The sequence below is a fragment of the Garra rufa genome, chromosome 17 (assembly GCF_049309525.1).
Source record: "Garra rufa chromosome 17, GarRuf1.0, whole genome shotgun sequence".
NCBI classification, from domain to species: domain Eukaryota; kingdom Metazoa; phylum Chordata; class Actinopteri; order Cypriniformes; family Cyprinidae; genus Garra; species Garra rufa.
This window is the reverse complement of record NC_133377.1, coordinates 40680605-40699924: the sequence shown is the minus strand read 5'-3', so window position 1 is coordinate 40699924 and position 19320 is coordinate 40680605. Positions and strand designations below refer to the sequence as shown.

Here is a 19320-nt window from a genome sequence, read left to right as displayed (position 1 = left end):
CAGCGAGGTGTACATTATGGATTAAGAGTAAAACTGTAAAAAAAAACAACATACAAACAATAATCAAAATGCACGTAGCTGTGATACTTACAGGCTCAGATATACTGATGTAATCAATTTGCAAAAATAAGATGAACAAATAACTAAAAATAGCAATGAATACAGATATTAATTCGTATAGACAAGTTGCTTTATCAAAGTAGAATTAAATCATCACCATATCCAATAAAGGCTAGGCTAACAGCTAATGGCTATTACTAGAATCACATCAAATGAAAGCTTTGAAATGCTTATCACATATATAATCAAGTATTATGTAACTTAGAATTAACTTACAGATGATGCTTTTACAAACAAAACAAAGGATGGCATCCAAAATACAATTGATCATTCTATTTTGTTATCCAGATGTGTGTTTAATCACCCTTTCTTGGTGCTCTAACTATTTAACAGATCCCAGTGTGTAAAGATTGATCACCAATTATCTGAACCATTAACAATTAACCAAGAGGTTCCCTTAGGGCTGTGTCTTCAACCCTGTTCTAAATTTACATAATATCTGTAGCCAGAAAACCTATATGCAGACGATACCATTCTGTATGCTGTAGACATAAGATGAAGTTTTAAAACAGGCACAGAGCAGTTTTAATAACATTAAAACTAGTTAGTTACAGATAAACTACCCAGCTTCTGGGTACAATATTAAAAATAACCCAATAAAGTGACCCAACATGCTGACCCAGCATTTGGGTTAAACAAATAACCCAGCATTTTTTTTAGTGTACTTATGGTATTTGAGCTTTTAAATTTGCTGCCGTAAATGATTGGAATGTGCTACAGAAACTATTGAAACTAGAGACAAATATTTCAGTCTTTGCATTTAAAAACATACTGGTGAGTGCTTTTACCTTCATCTGTAAATGTTTTGTTCTGTTTAATGGTATTGTCTGTTTTGTAATGCATGTCTTCCAGAAGATATTAATTCTCCTGCCAGGCTGTTATTAAAATTAATAATCTGTTCTTAATGACTTGAATGAATTAAATTGTTCTCTACAGGTTGAGTGATTGTGGTGTCACATATAAAGGTTGTGCTACTCTGGCTTCAGCTCTGAGTTCAAACCCCTCACACCTAAGAGAACTGGATCTGACTGGAAATAAATTAAGACACTCAGATGTGAAGCTGCTCTCTGATCTGAAGGAAAATCCACATTATAAACTGGAAATGCTTAAGTGAGTAGTGATGTTGTTTGAATTATAATAGAAAGTTGATACAGTTTCTCTTAGTTTACTTTCTTGGCTATAGTTACTTACAGACATGTTTAAGAAGAGTTTGATTTTGTTTATAGTATGACTTAAGTATTTCACTTTTATTACGGACTATTTACATGCACACTCATGCAAAAAGATTTAGCCAATATTTAGGCCACCAGTCTCTGCTACTTATCTTCATCTAGAGCTGGCATGAATGGCAACCTCGTTTACAGTGCCATTATCACATTTCAATTTCATCACAGCGCAGAATAACTATCTAGTACATCCATAGAAATGCGTTTAGTGTTTGACTTCAGTAGATTACAACAGTGGTCAGTAATACACCTACTGTGAGTTCATCATTTGTATTGTGCATTGGGGTATAATAGCAGTAAAACTAACAACACTTCTTAGTGAATGATCACAATAAAGCTGCATTTAAACATGTTTGTTCCTGTCATGTAAAAAAACCCTAGGAAATATTTCCATTATTTGATCACAAATAAACATAGTCATGTATTTTCAGAAAATGTCAATTGAAAGATGATGGTAAATATTTTTATTACTTTTGTTGTTATAAATAAAACTAACCCAAGTACAGAAAAATCACATTTATGCAGGATTATGGATAAGGGTCAAGGGTCATCATTCATGTTGATTTGGATGCAACATCAAAGTCAAAATGGTTAAAAAGAACTTTTAACAAATCATGTCAAAGGGTTAGTTTATTATATTTGACTAATAGTGCAAATAGTTTGTTTTAGTTATTCTAAAGTGGTGGTCTAAGTCTTTGTTTCACTTACAGGTTTTAGATGTTAGTCTGACCTTCTCTGCATCAGCTGATGGTGAACAAATAGCCTCTACAGACAGAAATCACATTCAACAGAATCAACAGACACATACCCATAGTCACCATCACACATGCATGTTTGTTATGTTTGTGTAACTTTCCAGAATGATTTAATCCTTGATCAAGAGTCAAACAAAGAAACCTTTTGTTTCTTCTTCAGAAATATTTATTCTTGTACCAAATCATAATATTACCAATTGTATTTGAAAATTTAAATCTGTATTTAAGCAATTAATTAAAAAGGAATAAAAATAAAAATCTGCACTCCTCAATATGGATTTGTAGCTTATGTATAACTGTAATTAAACTTTATGCATTGGTTTGTGTTTTGTGTATTGTTGACCTGAAGTTTGAACTGCACTTTCAAGCCTGTTAAAGTAAGGTTAGTTCAGTTTTGCTAGTTTAGAGCTATCCAAATGATTCACTTGATCCTTTTAGCCTTTGAGCTGTTAATGGAGGAGGTGAAGCGATCAGTGAGGTAGTACTTTTTTTAGCAAGCAGTACAGAAGCAGCAGCAAAAGACCTACTCTGGTCTACGCAAGTCCACAGAGCAAAAACATAGACAAGTACTGCAGTGCTATATTAGCCATTGTCAGATACTGGAAGTACTGATGTTACCTACTGTATGTTCTCTTGGCACTCCTTCACCACAGCCCCGTCACTTTCTCTTTCATCTTATCCTACTGTAATTTTTTGCTGCTTTTGACACTGTAAACCAACAGATCCTCTTGTCAACCCTTTCTGACTCGGGCATCATAGGTGGCTTCAATCTTACTTCAGTGCCACTGCGCAGCTCCTCATCCAAGCTCGTCATTTCCAGACTGGAGCATTGCAATGGTATTTTGGAAATGTACATGACCAAGCCTTTGCAGATCATCCAGAATGAGATGGCACTTCAATCAGCAAAAGGTGACTCATGTCACGCCCCTTTTGAACAGTAGTTTAAGTGTTTAGTTTAAGTTTAGTTTAAGACTATGGTACGTTCAGGTTGCTGCCAGAAATGTCAATGATCTCCTAAAACTTTATATAAATAAAGGTGACTTGACTGACTTGATATGACCAGAAGATCCCACAGGTTAAAGTTAAAAAAGGTCCGATGCTAGATACTTTCCACAATTAGAGTGGATTTAGGGACATTTCTCTGAATTGAGATAAATTCCAGGTCCTATTTTACTTAAACAATTTCATAGCCTATTCCACACACACACACACACACACAGTTTTTTTTTTTTTTTTTTTTTTTTTTTTACAGATATTTTTATAAAAGCAGACCAGCAGAAAAGGGCTCATCAATTTCATCAACAGGACTTTGATGAATGGATTTTTTTTTCAACCAAAAGAAGAGTTTAATTTAATTGAAAAGATATTAATGTAGAAGACTTTTGAAATTACACTTGAGATGCACCTTTGAATAGCTATTTCTTTACAGATTTTTTTCAATCATTGAACTGATGTTATTATTTTTTTCCAGTGTGTATATAAAACTTGAAATAATATTCAACAAAATACATTTCCTCCTGTTGTGTTAGTCTGAAACCAGACCAACGCTACAGAAGGCGACAAGAACAATCGCACTCACGCTCAGACCGCAGCAAACCTGCCCATTGTAAAATTACAGTACCAACAGCTCCAATATCATATAGGTCTTAAATGTTTATTGTAGTCCAGGCCAGGTTTTTTCTCTTGCTGCCAGCAATGAAAGTGAAAGTAAATTGCTTTACCTGCTACATCTTAAATCTGAGTTTAAGATTATTTTAATTGTGAAAAAAAGTCTTTTAGAATGGATAATAGTGATTGTTTTAGTTGCTTATGCAGCAATGTGCACGCAGCTGATAGGAAACCATGTACATTTTGAGCGCCTGTGTCTAGTTGCCTAATATTTTGATAAAGTGAGTAAGTGTTCAGATGAAGCGTTTGAAAGAGACTTCCGCATTAACCTATGGTATCCTTAAAACACTGTAAAAAAACATTAAAACATGCTTGTTATTTTGTTTTCATAATTTTCTTTATTAATTAAGTTATTTATTGTTAGATGGACTATTGAGTTTGTATGCTGATATGTCTGTTTAATTGTCAATATAGAGAGTCGATACAAAATACCAAAATAAATGAAAAAATATTTGTATTTTGGTGTTTCTTATCCAGGGCAGTCGCAGTAAAGTGGAGAAGAGTGTTGACGATTATTGGGGGCCCCATGATTTCAACTGAGGAGTGTTTGGGGGCCCCATAAAGACTGAGCAAATCATGGAGGATACAAAAACAGTCAACAATGGAGATTTTTTCTCCAGGATGCAGGTACTTAAGAGACTTCAAATAATTTTATGTTATATAAAGGGCATTGTATGTCACACAACATGGTGTTCTGAGAGTTTGCAATTCATTTGTTTTGAGTGGTTTTCTCATATTGTTGTGCTAAGAAATAGTTTAGGAACAAAGTGTGAGGTTTATTGATGTAAAAGCCAAATGAATGTTGATGCCACGGTTAGAGATTAAACTCACCAGAATTCAGCTGTGTGTCCATGAGGAGTGACCGGTTTATGAACAAACCACTAGAATTACTGGAGAACACACATCATCTGTTCTGAGGTACAACATTTCTATAGATAGATGGATACTGAGGTTTGTCTACATGAGATGGTTCAGATTAGGGAAACAAAAATATTTACTTAGGCATCACAGGTACAGTACATTAGTGGTTTCAGTCTTTCTTTAGAGCCACTGCGCAGCACCTCATCCACATCTAATCTTTAATCAGTGAAAGAGGACTCATCTCACACCCTTCTGGATCTCAATCTACTGGCTCACATTAGATGTCAGAATGAAGTTTAAGACTATGGCACTATGTTAGCCGATTAGCTTGCAAATCGGGATTCCTTTTACGTCCTATTCACTCCGTTGTTCCTCCTCTCATCCCTCTCTTCAAGAGTTCATCAAAACAACAGTGGTAAGTTGGAACCATTCTACAAAAACGGTGAGTAATGGCTTCTTCTCTTGCTATTGTTGTCTGCACCACCTGCCACATGTATAGCTTATCTATCTCTGTCGGCAGTGAGCGTTATACATGTGATAAATGCAAGGAAATAGCTAGGCTGACAGAGAAGATTTAAGAACTAGAGACACACATCCAAACTTTAATAGAGGATAGTAAGAATGTGAGGGCCTTAAATATGGTTTTGGATGCGACTAGCTCAGAAAGCCCTGTACATTGTTCGGTTCCGGTAACAACGCCCGTGCAGCAGGGCAACTGGGTGACTGTGAGATGGCATAGTCGCGGGTCAAAACACCACTCTTCCTTTCCGATCAGAACATCAAACACGTTCTCCCCACTCAGTGAAGCACCCACTGAGAAACCTGATGAAAGTGCTATTGTACGGAACATGAAAATAGAGACTCCAGCCACCATAGTCCAATGTTTACCGGAAGCCAGAGCGCCTGATATCTTGGCAAATTTAAGAGTGCTGGCTGATGCTAAACGCAAATTCAGTAAGATTGTTATTCAAGTCGGCACTAATGATGTTTGACTTTGCCAGTCGGAGATCACTAAAAATAATGTTAAATCTAGATCTGGGAATTGTTGAAAAGTTAATGATCAGAAGACCTAAAGAATCTAGCAGATGTGTGATGTTTCACAAAGCATCAAAATATGCTGGAGTCAACCCGTTTAAGGATTTAAAAACAAACACTATATTGAAGTTGTAGAAGCTTAGATTCTATAACGAACCAGCAACTAATGGAGAGAAGACAAAATCGGAAGAAAAATAAACTCTTTCTTCTTTTTCTCTCTACACAGAGATCAATGTCTCAAGTTTTTGGTGTCAACCATCCTACAACCTTTTAGTAAAAACTAAAAATTGGTAGATTTCTGTTGAAGTGTACATGACTAACTCTTTATATTTTAAGCCCAAATTTAAGTTCACTGATGATTATAAACTGGTAAGCTAACAGGATATTTATTTTATTTTGATGATTTGCTGTAGTAGGAAGGAGGACTTTTTTTGACAGCTGAGCACCTGAACAGAGGAAAGCCTGCTGGAGTTGGTAGATGCAAGCAAACTTGGAGAAAACATAGCAGCTCAAACTCTGAGAGCACATGCTATGGTTGAAAACTCTGCTTGTTCTGGAGGATTACTTTTTTATATGTTTCTAGACTATATAATCCATGGGTACTTAAGAGAAGATTTGGATATTTTTAAATACCTTTGGCCTTTCTTCTTATGTTGTTGTTTGTTTGTTTGTTTGTGTGTGTGTTGAGATATCATCTTAATTTTTGTTTAAGGACTAAGAACTGTGTGGACTAATCCTAATGGACAATAATTTTCACCGTTACTGGACTACTAGTTTTTATTGTTTGTTTCTTTGTCTTAAGGATTTTGCTAATATACCTTGAGTGTTATTCCATTTATGCCTGCATCTGTGTTTTTCCTCTATAGAAGAAGCATTTATTTATTGTAGATTTAAAAAAAAAACCACACACACCAGACTTTGTGTTCGGTTTACTGATTTCAGCAAGCCCTTCACACCTCACCTCCTGCTTCTACACATCTTTCATTACTGGCAACTTTCCCACTGCATTTAAGCAGGCTCAGGTAACCCAACTGCTCAAAAAACAACGCTCAATTCTATAGCAGTTGAAAACTATACAAGTCTCTGTTCTCCTTTTTCTGTCAAAACCCTTGAAAGAGTAGTGAATCACCTCTCTGCTTTTCTCTTACAGAGCAACCTACTTTCTAAAACAGACACTCCACATTCATGCTGTCTGTTGCTGATACTTCATGTCTGGAAAGAGCAAAACTCAATATCATCAGTCCTTAACCGAATGGACACGACTGCCTTTGACACTGTAAACTACCAGATACATCTGTCCACAATTTCGACTTGGACATTACAGTTATGGTGCTTCAGTGGGTTAAATCTCACCTCATAGACAAATAATCAAAGGTTTCCTGATGAAGAAAAAGTGTCACATCAGCTAATTACTGGGGTGCCTCATGATTCTGTGTTCGCTCCCCTCTTTTTCTCCATGTGCACATCCACACTGAGAAAGATTATAAAGGCACACTCCTTCTTTTAACTCTTGTAATTTGTAAATTCAACCTGATGAACTCACTGTGTCAGCCTGTATCTCAGTTTGGATGAAGGAGCATCACCTCCAGCCCAACCTTGCAAAGATGGAGCTCCTTGTAATCCCTGCCATCCCTTTAGTTAAGCACAACATCACTGTTCAACTGGGATTGACAACACTAACACCAACCAGGACAGCAAGAAATTTGGGGATAGTGTTTCATGATCAACTAAGCGTAACCACCCACATTTCCACCGTGGTTTGGTCATGCAGCTTTGTGCTTTATAGCATTGGGTATTTCAAAACCTTCTCTTGAACTCAACGGTTCTTCTTAGCTTTCCTAAATTTCCTAAATCCAGGAACGTAGACAGATTTTGTATAGATTTAAAGTATACTAAATAAATATGTTTGTTTTATCTCCAAATAATATGAAAAATATGATTATGAAATGAATTTCTATCGCTTCTGTTTGTTTCAGCTGGATTTGACTGTTCCATCTGCTCAAAGTTTGTCTGTTCTGATGAAATAAATGTTCATTTTCTTATGTGTTTCTTCAAACCCAGACTCCATTATAACGGTAAGAACAACTATCACTCTCTTTCTGTTGAGCTGAATCTCTGGCTGTTCTTGCAATCTTGTTTCTGCTCTCAAACAGAGTTAAAGCTGTTGTATATCATTGCCCTCATGTGTCATCAGCTGACTACTGCTGTTCTAAGATTTTCTGATGCTGATAGTGATGTTGTGATGATTTATCTTTTTGTAGATGATGTTTTGTTACAGGACACTGGCGAGTGTTTGATATGTCTGGGTGACATGGTTCAGGGGGACACCTAACGCAGGGCACATTGTAAGACACGTTTTAAAAGTTTCCAAACATGCTAGCATAATGAAATTTATCTAATTTTTTAGTAGTAACCATATCACTATTATGTAGGGAATAAATTGTGCCAAAATTCAAAAATCCTTTTGATATGACCAAAAAGGAATCTATTTATAGAAAATGTTTCTTTTGTAATTAAACTGAAGAATTATACTGACATTTTTTTCCATATCTGTTTTAAGTGATTATTTAAAATAAAGACTTAAAAATCTCTAGTTATTTTTTGTTTGGTTGTTTAACTAACTGGCTTAAATCCAAGTTACACAGGTAGGGCTTATTCTACCAGGTTATTTGTTTTCTGTTTTGGGAAGGGTATATATGTGTGTTTATCTGTTTTGTTTTTTGTTTGTTTGTTATATTGATTGTTTTTTTATGACACAAGTATTTTATCTTGACCTATTTTAAATTGGATTAGCTAAGAATTTAAGATCTCAAATGGTCTACGGGGGCATGTTGTCACATGTCACTTCCCTTCTCTTAGGATAAAGAAAAAAAAATATCTGCATTAAAAAAAAGTAACTATTAATGTACCTAGTATATGTGAACTTAATATGGGGAAATAAAAAATATTATGAATGATGACATTATGAATGAATTTACACAAACTGGGAAAACCAAATAGTGTTTGGTTGTGTCATGCTCTCCTTCTAAACTCTAGTGACTAAAATAAATCACTGTGTAAATAGAACCTGCCAGAAAAATAGGTATGTGCTACTGAAATTAAAAGATTTCTAAATACTTGAATCTTCGGATCCAAAAGAATTGTATTTTTGCATAATTAATATTCGTGAGATAAAACATTTCAAAGCCTTTAAAAGCTTACTGATCAAGACTAGTGAGGTTCTAATCTCTCACTCATAACCAGACTGTTTATGAACTGAACTAAATGTGCTGGGGTTTTCCTCTTCAAACAGGATTGGCAACATTTGCCAGAAGTGAAAGAGTTTGTATTGTTTTTTTGTGCGCCATTTTACACCAGAGCATACGATTGTTTAAATCACAAAAACTAAGCACTAAGTTCTTAACAGTAGTATTTCTAGTTCCCTTTACAGGAATTTACGTGGTGAAGAAACACTTTATGAGAATCTATGCAAATGTTGGGAGCCTGTGGTAAACTATAGTAATTTGTTTATGAAGGTAAGTGAGCATTAGTCAAGTGTGCTGCATTCTTCATTAACTTGAGTTACTATGGAGAAAGGCTTTCTAGACGTATTTTAAAAACTGAAACAAGAAGAACTTAAAAAAATGAATTACTTTAATTTATATCATTATATGGGTATGTGGACATATAGGTTAAATAATTGAAAAAAAAAAATTTAAATATTGATACGGCTTGGTGAATTATTTGTAGTCATTCCAACATTCACAACTAAAAACATAAGGTAACCAACAAATCACTTCTAGTTTACATATGAATTAACATATAAAACAGTTTGATTTAATTTTTTTTATTATTATTATTTCTTTTCTTTTTTTTTTCTTTTTTTCTACATTTCCCAGACTTAAGATTTAAAGCAGACACAAGTGCATATACTAGAGATATTTTTTAGAGTATTTTTTATGAGCCCTTTAACTTATAGTGGAAACTGAGCCATTTTAACTAGACAACTTTTTATAAGAAATGTCATTTTGTCTTGTCGTTTCTATCATTTTGTAATGTTGAACGTCTGAGTGTTTGTCTGCGTCTGTTTTCTTTGTTTTAACCCGCATTGCTTCAGATTTGATTTGTTTACTGTAAAAAAATCCAAAATAGTATTAATTACCTAAAATTTAGTAAAAAATAAAATTATCTGTAAATATTTTTGTCTTGTACATTTAAAAAATAATAATAAACTGAATCGATTTTAGCTGTCAAATGGTTATATTACAACATGCCCTACCTATGTGGCGTGTTGTCACATTTTACTTCTCTTCTCTTTGGGTAAATAACAGAAAGAAAAAAAAATCTCCATACATTAAATGATATTTGTACCAGACATGTGAAATTAAAATGGAAAAATAAAATGACCTCAAATAGTTACTAAATTAAATCATGGTGTATTGAGAGCTAGTTTTATGACCGAAAAAAGGTCTGCTATGTGTTTCTTTGTATTTCTTAATATAATGTTGTCATTAATAATATTTTATTTGAAATTAGTAAATAGACTCATCTCTGAAAAAAATAAAAAAAATAAGCATGCATAATTAATATTCATGAGATTAAAAATCGCAAAGCCTTTAAATGTTTACTGTTAAAAACTAGTGAGGTACTAGTTTATTTCTCATAACCAAACTGTTTAAGAGCTGAACTGGATGAGCTGGATTTTTTTTAAAAACAGGATTGGCAACTTTTGCAAACAGAAGAAGTTTTACACCAGGACATACTTTTGTTTAACTCGCAAAAACCAAGGCAAGGCAAGGCAAGTTTATTTATATAGCACATTTCATAAAAAATGGTAATTCAAAGTGCTGTACATAAAAAGGAATTAAAATCACAATAGCATAAAAATTTAAAATAATAATCACAACAATAAAAACTAAATTAAGAACATTTAAGATGATTTAAAAAAAAGAAAGAAAATGATTTCAAATTAATTAATACAGTAAAATGATTATACATAAAATAATGCAAACTGTTCGGACGTAGCACAGTGCTCATTCAATACCAAGCATCAAAGTGATTAATAGTAATATTTCTAGTTGCATCTACAGGAATTTACGTGGAGGGATTAAACACTTTAGGAAAATCTACAAATATGTCAGGAACCTGTGGTAAACAACATTTTTATGAAGGTGAGTGAGCATTAGTCAAGTGAACTGCTTTCATGTGCCTTTGTCATTAGTAACCATGAAAGGCTTTCTTGGAGTATTTTAAAAACTTAAACATGAAGTACTTGAAAGAATATTAATTTCTCAATCATATCAGGCATATCATTGATTTTTGGGGTTGAACACGTAAGCCTTATGTTCTTAAAAAATGATTGGTAAATCACTTATAATGTTTCCTCTCTGTTTACAGTTTAGTATTTCAAACAGCAAACAACTTGGAAAAAATATTCAAGTTAGTTACAGTGTAAAGTTCAAGTAAATTACAAAGTGAATTTAAATATTTCTTGTATTTCAGTGAATCAATGTTTCTGACTGAATGACTCATGGAGGACAAAGAAGCATTCAGCGATGAAGATCTTTCTTCAGGATGCAGGTACATCAAACTCATATTATTTTTATATAATAAAGTTATTTGAATAACAATAAAGTTTTTTGAAATACATTATATGTAATGTCACATAGTGTTTGCCAGTGGTTGATGAGATGATGTTAGTGGTTTTCTCTGTCATATTGTGGGACTGAAATAAAATTTGGACCCTGACTGTCTAAAACATGGTCCATATATATTGCCTTAAATTAAAAGATGCATGTCAATAAATAAATGGACAGATGAGTGATATAATCATTGTGCAATGCTATCACTTAACATTTCTGAAGCTTTTCTGCATGTAAAATCACTATATGAACTTTTAACTCTATTATGTCTGCTCTGTTCTAATGCCTGTAATGTATTAAAGTCAATCCCAGAGAGAGAAATCAAACTCACTGGAGTCTGTGTCCATGAAGAAAGATGGTTCTATGAGAGAGCCAGTAAAATTTAGGAGAAAACACAAATCAACTGATCTGAGGTACAAAATTTCTGTCTATATAGGTATTCCATATAGATATAATGTCAACTCTATTACTTTTTCTTGTCTAATCTATTTCTATTCTATAAATGTCAATTCCACAGGAAGAGTTGGAGTGATGGGTCTATGAGATCTATGGGAAAACAGAAATCAACTGATTTAAGGTACAATATTTCTGTCAAGATAAATCTTCTTGTTTTGATATACACACTACCAGTCAAAAGTCTCCGAACAGACATAAGTGTTTGGTTCTTTTAATTGTGATGATTTGGCTCACATTAAACAAAACCCACCAATCCACTATCTCAACAAATTAGAATAGTTCATAAGTGGCCTTCTGGAAAGTATGTTAATTTACTGTATATGTACTTGGTAGGGGCTCCTTTTGCTTTAATTAGTCAAGTCAAGTCACCTTTATTTATATAGCGCTTTTAACAATACAGATTGTGTCAAAGCAACTGCACAGTATTTAAACAGAACAATAGTGTGTAAGTAACGCATTATTGTAAATAATCAATTTTCAGTTAAAGGCAGTTCATCAATGAATTCAGTGATCTCATCATCTAGTTCAGTTCGAATAGTATACGATATCGCTGGAAAGTGTCCCCAACTAAGCAAGCCAGAGGCGACAGCGGCAAGGAACCAAAACTCCACAGGTGACAGAAATGGAGAAAAAAAACTTTGGGAGAAACCATGCTCAGTCGGGGGACCAGTTCTCCTCTGGCCAGACAAAACCAGCAGTTTGTACCAATGTCAGATTGTAGAGAACTCATCAGGTTCCTGTGGTGTAGCGCCAGTGGCTGTCTAGGTTGGCGAGGTCTTCATTGATGATCCGTCTCTGTAGCTCATCTGGTTGACATTCAGGGCTATTGAAGTCATCTCCAGGTGGTGATCCATGATCTAAGCTGGGTACGGACTGGATCCAGGGGACTGCAGTGACCATCTGATCCGGATACAGGCTGCGTCTGGTGGCTACGGTGACCTCGGAATAAGAATGAAACAGACTAATATTAGCGTAGATGCCAGTCTTCTTACAATGCAATGAGTACATCAGGTGTTATGGGAAGTGTTTTCGGTTCCGGTTGACCTAATTAATGCAGCCTAACAATCCTTTAATGGATAATTACTGCCTCAATTCGGCATGGCATGGAGGTGATCAGTCTGTGGCACTGCTGAGGTGGTATGGAAGCCTAGGTTTCTATGACAGTGGCCTTCAGCTCATCTGTATTTTTGGTTCAGGAGTGGCTTAACAAGAGGAATACGACACACCTGTCTGTGTGTGGTGGCTCTTGATACCTTGACCCCAGCCTCAGTCCATTCCTTGTGAAGTTCACCCAAATTCTTGAATCTATTTTGTTTGACAAGCCTCTCAAGGCTGCAATTCTCTCAGATGGTTGTGCATCTTTTTCCTTCCACTCAACTTTCTGTTAACATGCTTGGATACAGCACTCTGTAAACATCCAGCTTCTTTGGCAATGAATGTTTATGGCTTACCCTCCTTGTGAAAGGTGTCAATGTTTGTCTTCTGCAGGGGTGTCGTAGTTGGGTGAAAAGGGGGACTAAATTACCAGGGATGCACCTGTATATAGATATAATATCAACTATGTGAATCCTTCTTGTGTCTAATCTCTATTCTATTGTCTCTATTCCATTAATGTCAATTTCACAGGGAGAGATGGAGTGATGGGTCTATGAGAGAGCCAGTAAAATTTGGGGGAAAACCGAAATCAACTGATCTGAGGTGCAACATTTCAGTCAAGATAGATATTCTCTTTTTTATATATATAGAGAGATAATATCAACTATGTGAATCCTTCTTGTGTCTAATCAGTTATCTGTATTCTATTGTGTCTATTCCATTAAAGTCAATTCCACAAGGAGAGATCAAGTGATGGGTCTATGAGGGAGCCAGTGAAATTTAAACACACATCAACTGATTTGAGGTATATGTCTTTAGAGAGACTAATGGTGCGTTCACACCGGACGCGACATGCGCGAATGAATCGCGCTATTCGAGCGTAGTTGGACACTTGAACATGTATATATATATATATGTATATATATGTAGGTCAAATTGAGTAAAGAGCGTTTTTTTTAAACTTACCAGATTGTCCGGCCTCTTCACTCACTTTCTTCCAAACAAGATCCTTTTTTTTCCCGTTTCTATAAAAGTACAAAGATGTATGGAACAGCTCCGAGTAACCACAGACAGCAACAGTGATTTTGTCCTCCATTGTTGTTTCAGATTTCTGCCTCCGTCACTACTAGAGCAAGCTCCTGATTGGTTAATGCGGCGCGAATTTTCACCAAAGTTCAGATTTTTGAACTTGCGCGTTTCGCGCGAATGGTGCAGCAAACGCTTGAAACGCTCAACTCGCGCCGCCTCATTTGCGCGTTTCGCGACGCAGGATGGCTATTCGCGTCTTTGCATTGACTTAACATGTAAATCATTCACGCTTGCCGCTTCATTCGCGTCCGGTGTGAACGCACCATAAGAGATCACCAACATGCAACAAATAATGCATACAGGGCAGAATTCAAGTTTCAGTCCTGATGTTTGACTAACATCTACTGACCCCATCACACTGATGCATGTGTGACATTGCTTTATTATTTGATTGGTTAAGGTTAATTTTCTATCATTTTTACCTCTTTAATTCTTCTGTAATTTGATCATATGTAATTATCAATTTTGTAATTTAATATGTCGATTTTTCCAAAGCAAATTCAAATTAAATCTGCTGAAGAAGTTTCAGTGTCTGTATGAAGGAACAGCAAATCAAGGAAACACAACACTCCTGAATGAGATCTACACAGAGCTCTACATCACAGAGAGTGAAAGTGGAGAGATCAATAATGAGCATGAGGTGAGACAGATTGAGACACAATCCAGGAGAGCAGCAACAGAGGACACACCAATCAAATGCAATGACATCTTTAGACCTTTACCTGGACAAGACAAAGCCATCAGAACTGTGCTGACAAAGGGAGTCGCTGGCATTGGAAAAACAGTCTCTGTGCAGAAGTTCATTGTGGACTGGGCTGAAGGGAAAGAGAATCAGGATGTCCAGCTCATATTTCCACTTTCTTTTAGAGAGCTCAACTTGATGAAGAACAAAACACTCAGTCTTTTAGATCTTCTTCATGTTATTTTCCCTGAAACAAAAGAAATTGAAATATCCAGTTATAAATATAAAGTGTTGTTTATCTTTGACGGTCTGGATGAATGTCGCCTGTATCTGGATTTTCAGAGCAATGTGAGTTTTTGTGATATAAGTGAACCAGCTTCAGTGGACGTGCTGCTGATGAACCTCATTGTGGGGAATCTGCTTCCCTCTGCTCTCATTTGGATCACCTCTAGACCAGCAGCAGCTGATCTTATTCCCTCTGAGTGTGTCCATCGAGTGACAGAGGTACGAGGCTTCAATGATCCACAGAAGGAGGAATACTTCAGGAAGAGAATCAGTGATCAGAGTCTGGCTGCCAGAATCATCACACACCTGAAGTCATCAAGGAGCCTCCACATCATGTGCCACATCCCAGTGTTCTGCTGGATCTCAGCCACTGTTCTAGAGAAGATGTTGAGTAAAGCAGAGAGTGGAGAGATTCCCAAGACTCTCACTCAAATGTACACACACTTCCTGATCATTCAGACCAACATCAAACATGAGAAGGACTATGAGAAGAAAATTAAGGATGAAGACATTATTCTCAAACTGGGGAAACTGGCTTTCGAACAGATTCTAAAAGGCAACCTGATTTTCTATGAGGAAGACCTGAGAGAGTGTGGCATTGATGTGACAGAAGCATTATTGTACTCAGGATTGTGCACTCAGATCTTCAGAGAGGAGTTGGTCTTGTTTCAGGGGAAAGTCTTCTGCTTTGTTCATCTTAGCATCCAGGAACATCTAGCAGCTCTATATGCACACTTTTCCTTTACAAATGACAACATAAATGTGTTTTACCAAACCAAACAAAGTCCCTTCTCCAAAGTTTTAAACCAGAAGAAATATAATTCAATATCTCACCTGCATAAGACAGCTGTGAATAAGGCCTTAAAGAGTAAGAATGGACATCTGGATCTTTTCCTGCGTTTTCTTCTGGGTGTCTCATTGGAGTCAAATCAGACTCTCTTACGAGGACAACTAACACAGACAGAAAGTTGTTTCTACAAAAAAAATAAAACCGTTAAGTACATCAAAAAGAAGATCAGAAAGAGTCGCTCTCCAGAGAGATCTATCAATCTGTTCCACTGTCTGAATGAACTAGGTGATAATTCACTGATGCGGGAGATCCAAGAATATCTGAAACAAACTCTCCTCTTCACAGTGGTCAGCTTTGGTTTGTGTGTTGTTAACATCAGAGAAGAAGATGGATGTCTTTGATCTAAAAAAGTTTGTCGGAGCACAAAATACAGCAGATGAACTTCTTCAGAAGCTGCTGCCTGTGGTTAAAGAATCCAGATCAGTTCAGTAAGTCACACTGACAACAATCACTACACTGATAAAACATGATCACATTTATGATTGTAGCATATGCTTTATTACCAAATCACAAAAGGATTACATTTTGATGAAATATCATTACTGTGGAGAGTGTGTGAGACACAGTTACTAAAGCAGCGGAGGAGGGTTTTTTTTTTGTCTGTGTGAGAGCTGATGATCATAGAAGATCTTAGAATGTGATGCGAGCTGTCTTTAAAAGCATCTTTTTCTGCATATTGATGATGTATGATTACAACTGTTTGTGCTGTAATCTTGTTTGTGTTTTACTGTTTAAATGAATTACTCTACAGGTTGAGTGATTGTGGAGTCACAGATGAAGGTTGTGCTGCTCTGGCTTTAGCTTTGAGATCAAACTGCTCACACCTAATAGAACTGGATCTGTCGTGGAATAAACTAGGAGACACAGGGGTGAATCTGCTCTCTGATGCACTGATTGATCTTTATTGTAAACTGGAGATACTACGGTAAGATTGTGTCAGAAATGTGTCAGTATCTTCCTCCATTTCCCTTCTATGTTGAATAATTAACAATAAAGTGGGTTGTTAGATAATTGAAGATGTTGTTTAATCTTCAATAGATTCTTCTGAATATAAAAAAATAAAGAATTCAGATAATATTTTTATAGATTTAAATGAACTCCTTCATGAACCATATAGAAGCGAGTCTGAACCTTAGACTGAAGCTATTAATTGTGTTGTGGATTATGTCTTTTTTGTTTGATTGTGAAGTACCTGTTTATCTGAGCTGTAGATCCTGAAATTAGACTGAAGATTGTTATTGTTCCCTACAGGTTGTGCAATTGTGGTGTCACAGATGAAGGTTGTGCTACTCTGGCTTCAGCTCTGAGATCAAACCCCTCACACCTGAGAGAACTGAATCTGTCTGGAAATAAACTAGGAGCATCAGGAGTAGAGGTTCTCTCCAATGGACTGAATGATCCTCACTGTCAACTGGAGAAACTGAGGTAAATAATCTCTCTGAGAGTCACATGCACATGCTGATACTCACAAAGAATCAACATATTTTATCCACATGGGCAGATAGTGGAAGTATGTACAAAATAAATCCTGAAAGGGTAATCAGTACTGCAATACAAAGTGGAGGTTGACTTTATTTATTTCCTTGGCAAATGGCTGCACATTTTAGCAGAATAATGGACATGAAACATTGATTTTAATTTTAATGATCTTATCCTGAATGCAAAAGACTCACCTGATTTATACTGGAAAGCTGTTTTAGATTTCCAGACTGCTGGTGTGGGATTTTCAGCCGCTGAATATGAAGTTCTCAATGTAGGTTTGGGAGGAACCTAATCATTCATTCCTGTCAATCACTGCTACGATTGTATATAGCCTGCAGTCTTGATCCGTTCCAGCAACAATTTTTCCAGGCATCCCTCCGCCTCTGATTCTTTCTTTATGTCCTACACTGTACCATGATAGGGGGGTTCTTACTCGGAGCTTGAGCTGAGCCTTGGGTTCGAGTCTCCTTTGCAGACAGCAAGCTAAGTTCATTTACCATTACCTGGTAGGGCTGAATGGGCAGGAGAAATAGAGAAAACTTCGTTCAAAGCAGGCCAATTGGGGCCCGGTTCATTGTTAGCCCTGGCTCGCACTGCCCGGACAGTGAAAAATTGGCAGTTTGGAGGGCTTTTTGTCCGCAAGATGATAAAGGGACACATATACCTTCTGTGATGAGTATTTTAACTTAAACACTTCAAGCCATGCTTGTTTTCTTTCATCAATCTTTGTCCATGTCCGGCACCTTATGCCTGGCATTCTTTGTCTGGTGTTCAAAACAAGTATTTTCCGTTTTCCATTTTATTGCTGTTGTTGTGGCAGTCAACAATTGCAGTCAACAGCTTCACCATGAGCTCATTTTTATTTATTTCATTAATTAGTGATTTATGTAATTAATTCTGCCATGAGTCCTCTTAGCAGCATGAGAAGGCCTCAATTGAAATTGTGAAATGATTCAGAAAGCATTCAAAAAATGCTTACATTTCACTGTATCACTGAAGCTGTCAGTCATTTTCAGCAAATGCTCATGGCTTCTGCATTCTTACTTAATATTCCAATCTTAAAGGAAGCGTACATGTTCTGTTTAGTGAGTAATCAATGACATAGAGAATAAGGGTACATCGATACATCACTTCACCGCATATAGAGAGTTCTGAGTCACTAAAGATGCAGTGGATTAATTTTATTTTTTAAGGGAATATCCCATCCAAAATGGTCGTACTAATAATTTTTAGAGATGCACCGATTAACAGGCTAGGGATCGGAATCTGAAGTTTTTTTGCATGATCGGCCTGGATCGGTGACCGGCCGGTCAATCACTCATCTTGCCGATTCCGAGCTGATCCTTTTATTGTCAGCGGCGCGGGCCATCCATGCATACAGCGTGTAATCATGTCGTTGGTGTGGCAGTTCTTTTCTATGACTGAAGATGACACAAAGATCGCAGTTTCTAACATTTTTAAGGCCAAAATACAACGTGGGGGAACACCCACAAAAACGTTCGAAACAATAAACCTAATAAGACACTTAAAACACCATCACTCAGTTGAATATGCCCAGTTTGAAAAGGGGAAAGCGGCTAAAGCTAGCGCTCCGTGTCTAAGCCAAAACTCGCCAAAGTGTCAAAAGTGAGCGCTTGTTTAGCTTGGCTGGATATGTGGTAGATCGCGCCCCCCGTTCTGCATATTTTGCAAGTCTCTCTTAGTTAATAAACCTGATTCAGATAACCAGCTCTTTAGAAGTAAGCTTCGCACATGAACTGTATTCTGATTGACATGGTCCCTGCATAGTGTTCATTGCTCCCTACTCCCTGAGCAGGGGAAATCCTTTGCAAGTTTACAACATAACTTTTATTAAAGTTATTTTATTGTGAGAAGCTCCTATAATGTTTATTAATTTATTTTATTATAAAATAAAAAATTACATTGAGGAAAAGATTTTTGTTAGTATAACTCTATATGTTAGTTATAGGAACTCATTTTATACCAAGCACTTCATTTTGTCGTTAAAGTTATTTTGTTGTAAGAAGATCCTGTAATGTTTAATAATTAATTGTATTATAAGATAAAAAATGTAATTAAAGAAAATATTTCTGTA

At 36.1% G+C, this 19320-nt stretch overlaps 1 protein-coding gene across 1 annotated transcript in view; it reads left to right on the top strand.

The window, feature by feature from the left end:
- LOC141289412 (NLR family CARD domain-containing protein 3) overlaps window positions 1-19320 on the top strand; it is a 38206-nt gene that overhangs the window by 11871 nt on the left and 7015 nt on the right. The window contains 4 exon segments of the mRNA XM_073821511.1: window positions 14985-16005; window positions 16007-16171; window positions 16495-16668; window positions 16995-17168. Of these exon segments, the coding sequence (XP_073677612.1) occupies window positions 14985-16005; window positions 16007-16171; window positions 16495-16668; window positions 16995-17168 (1534 nt within the window).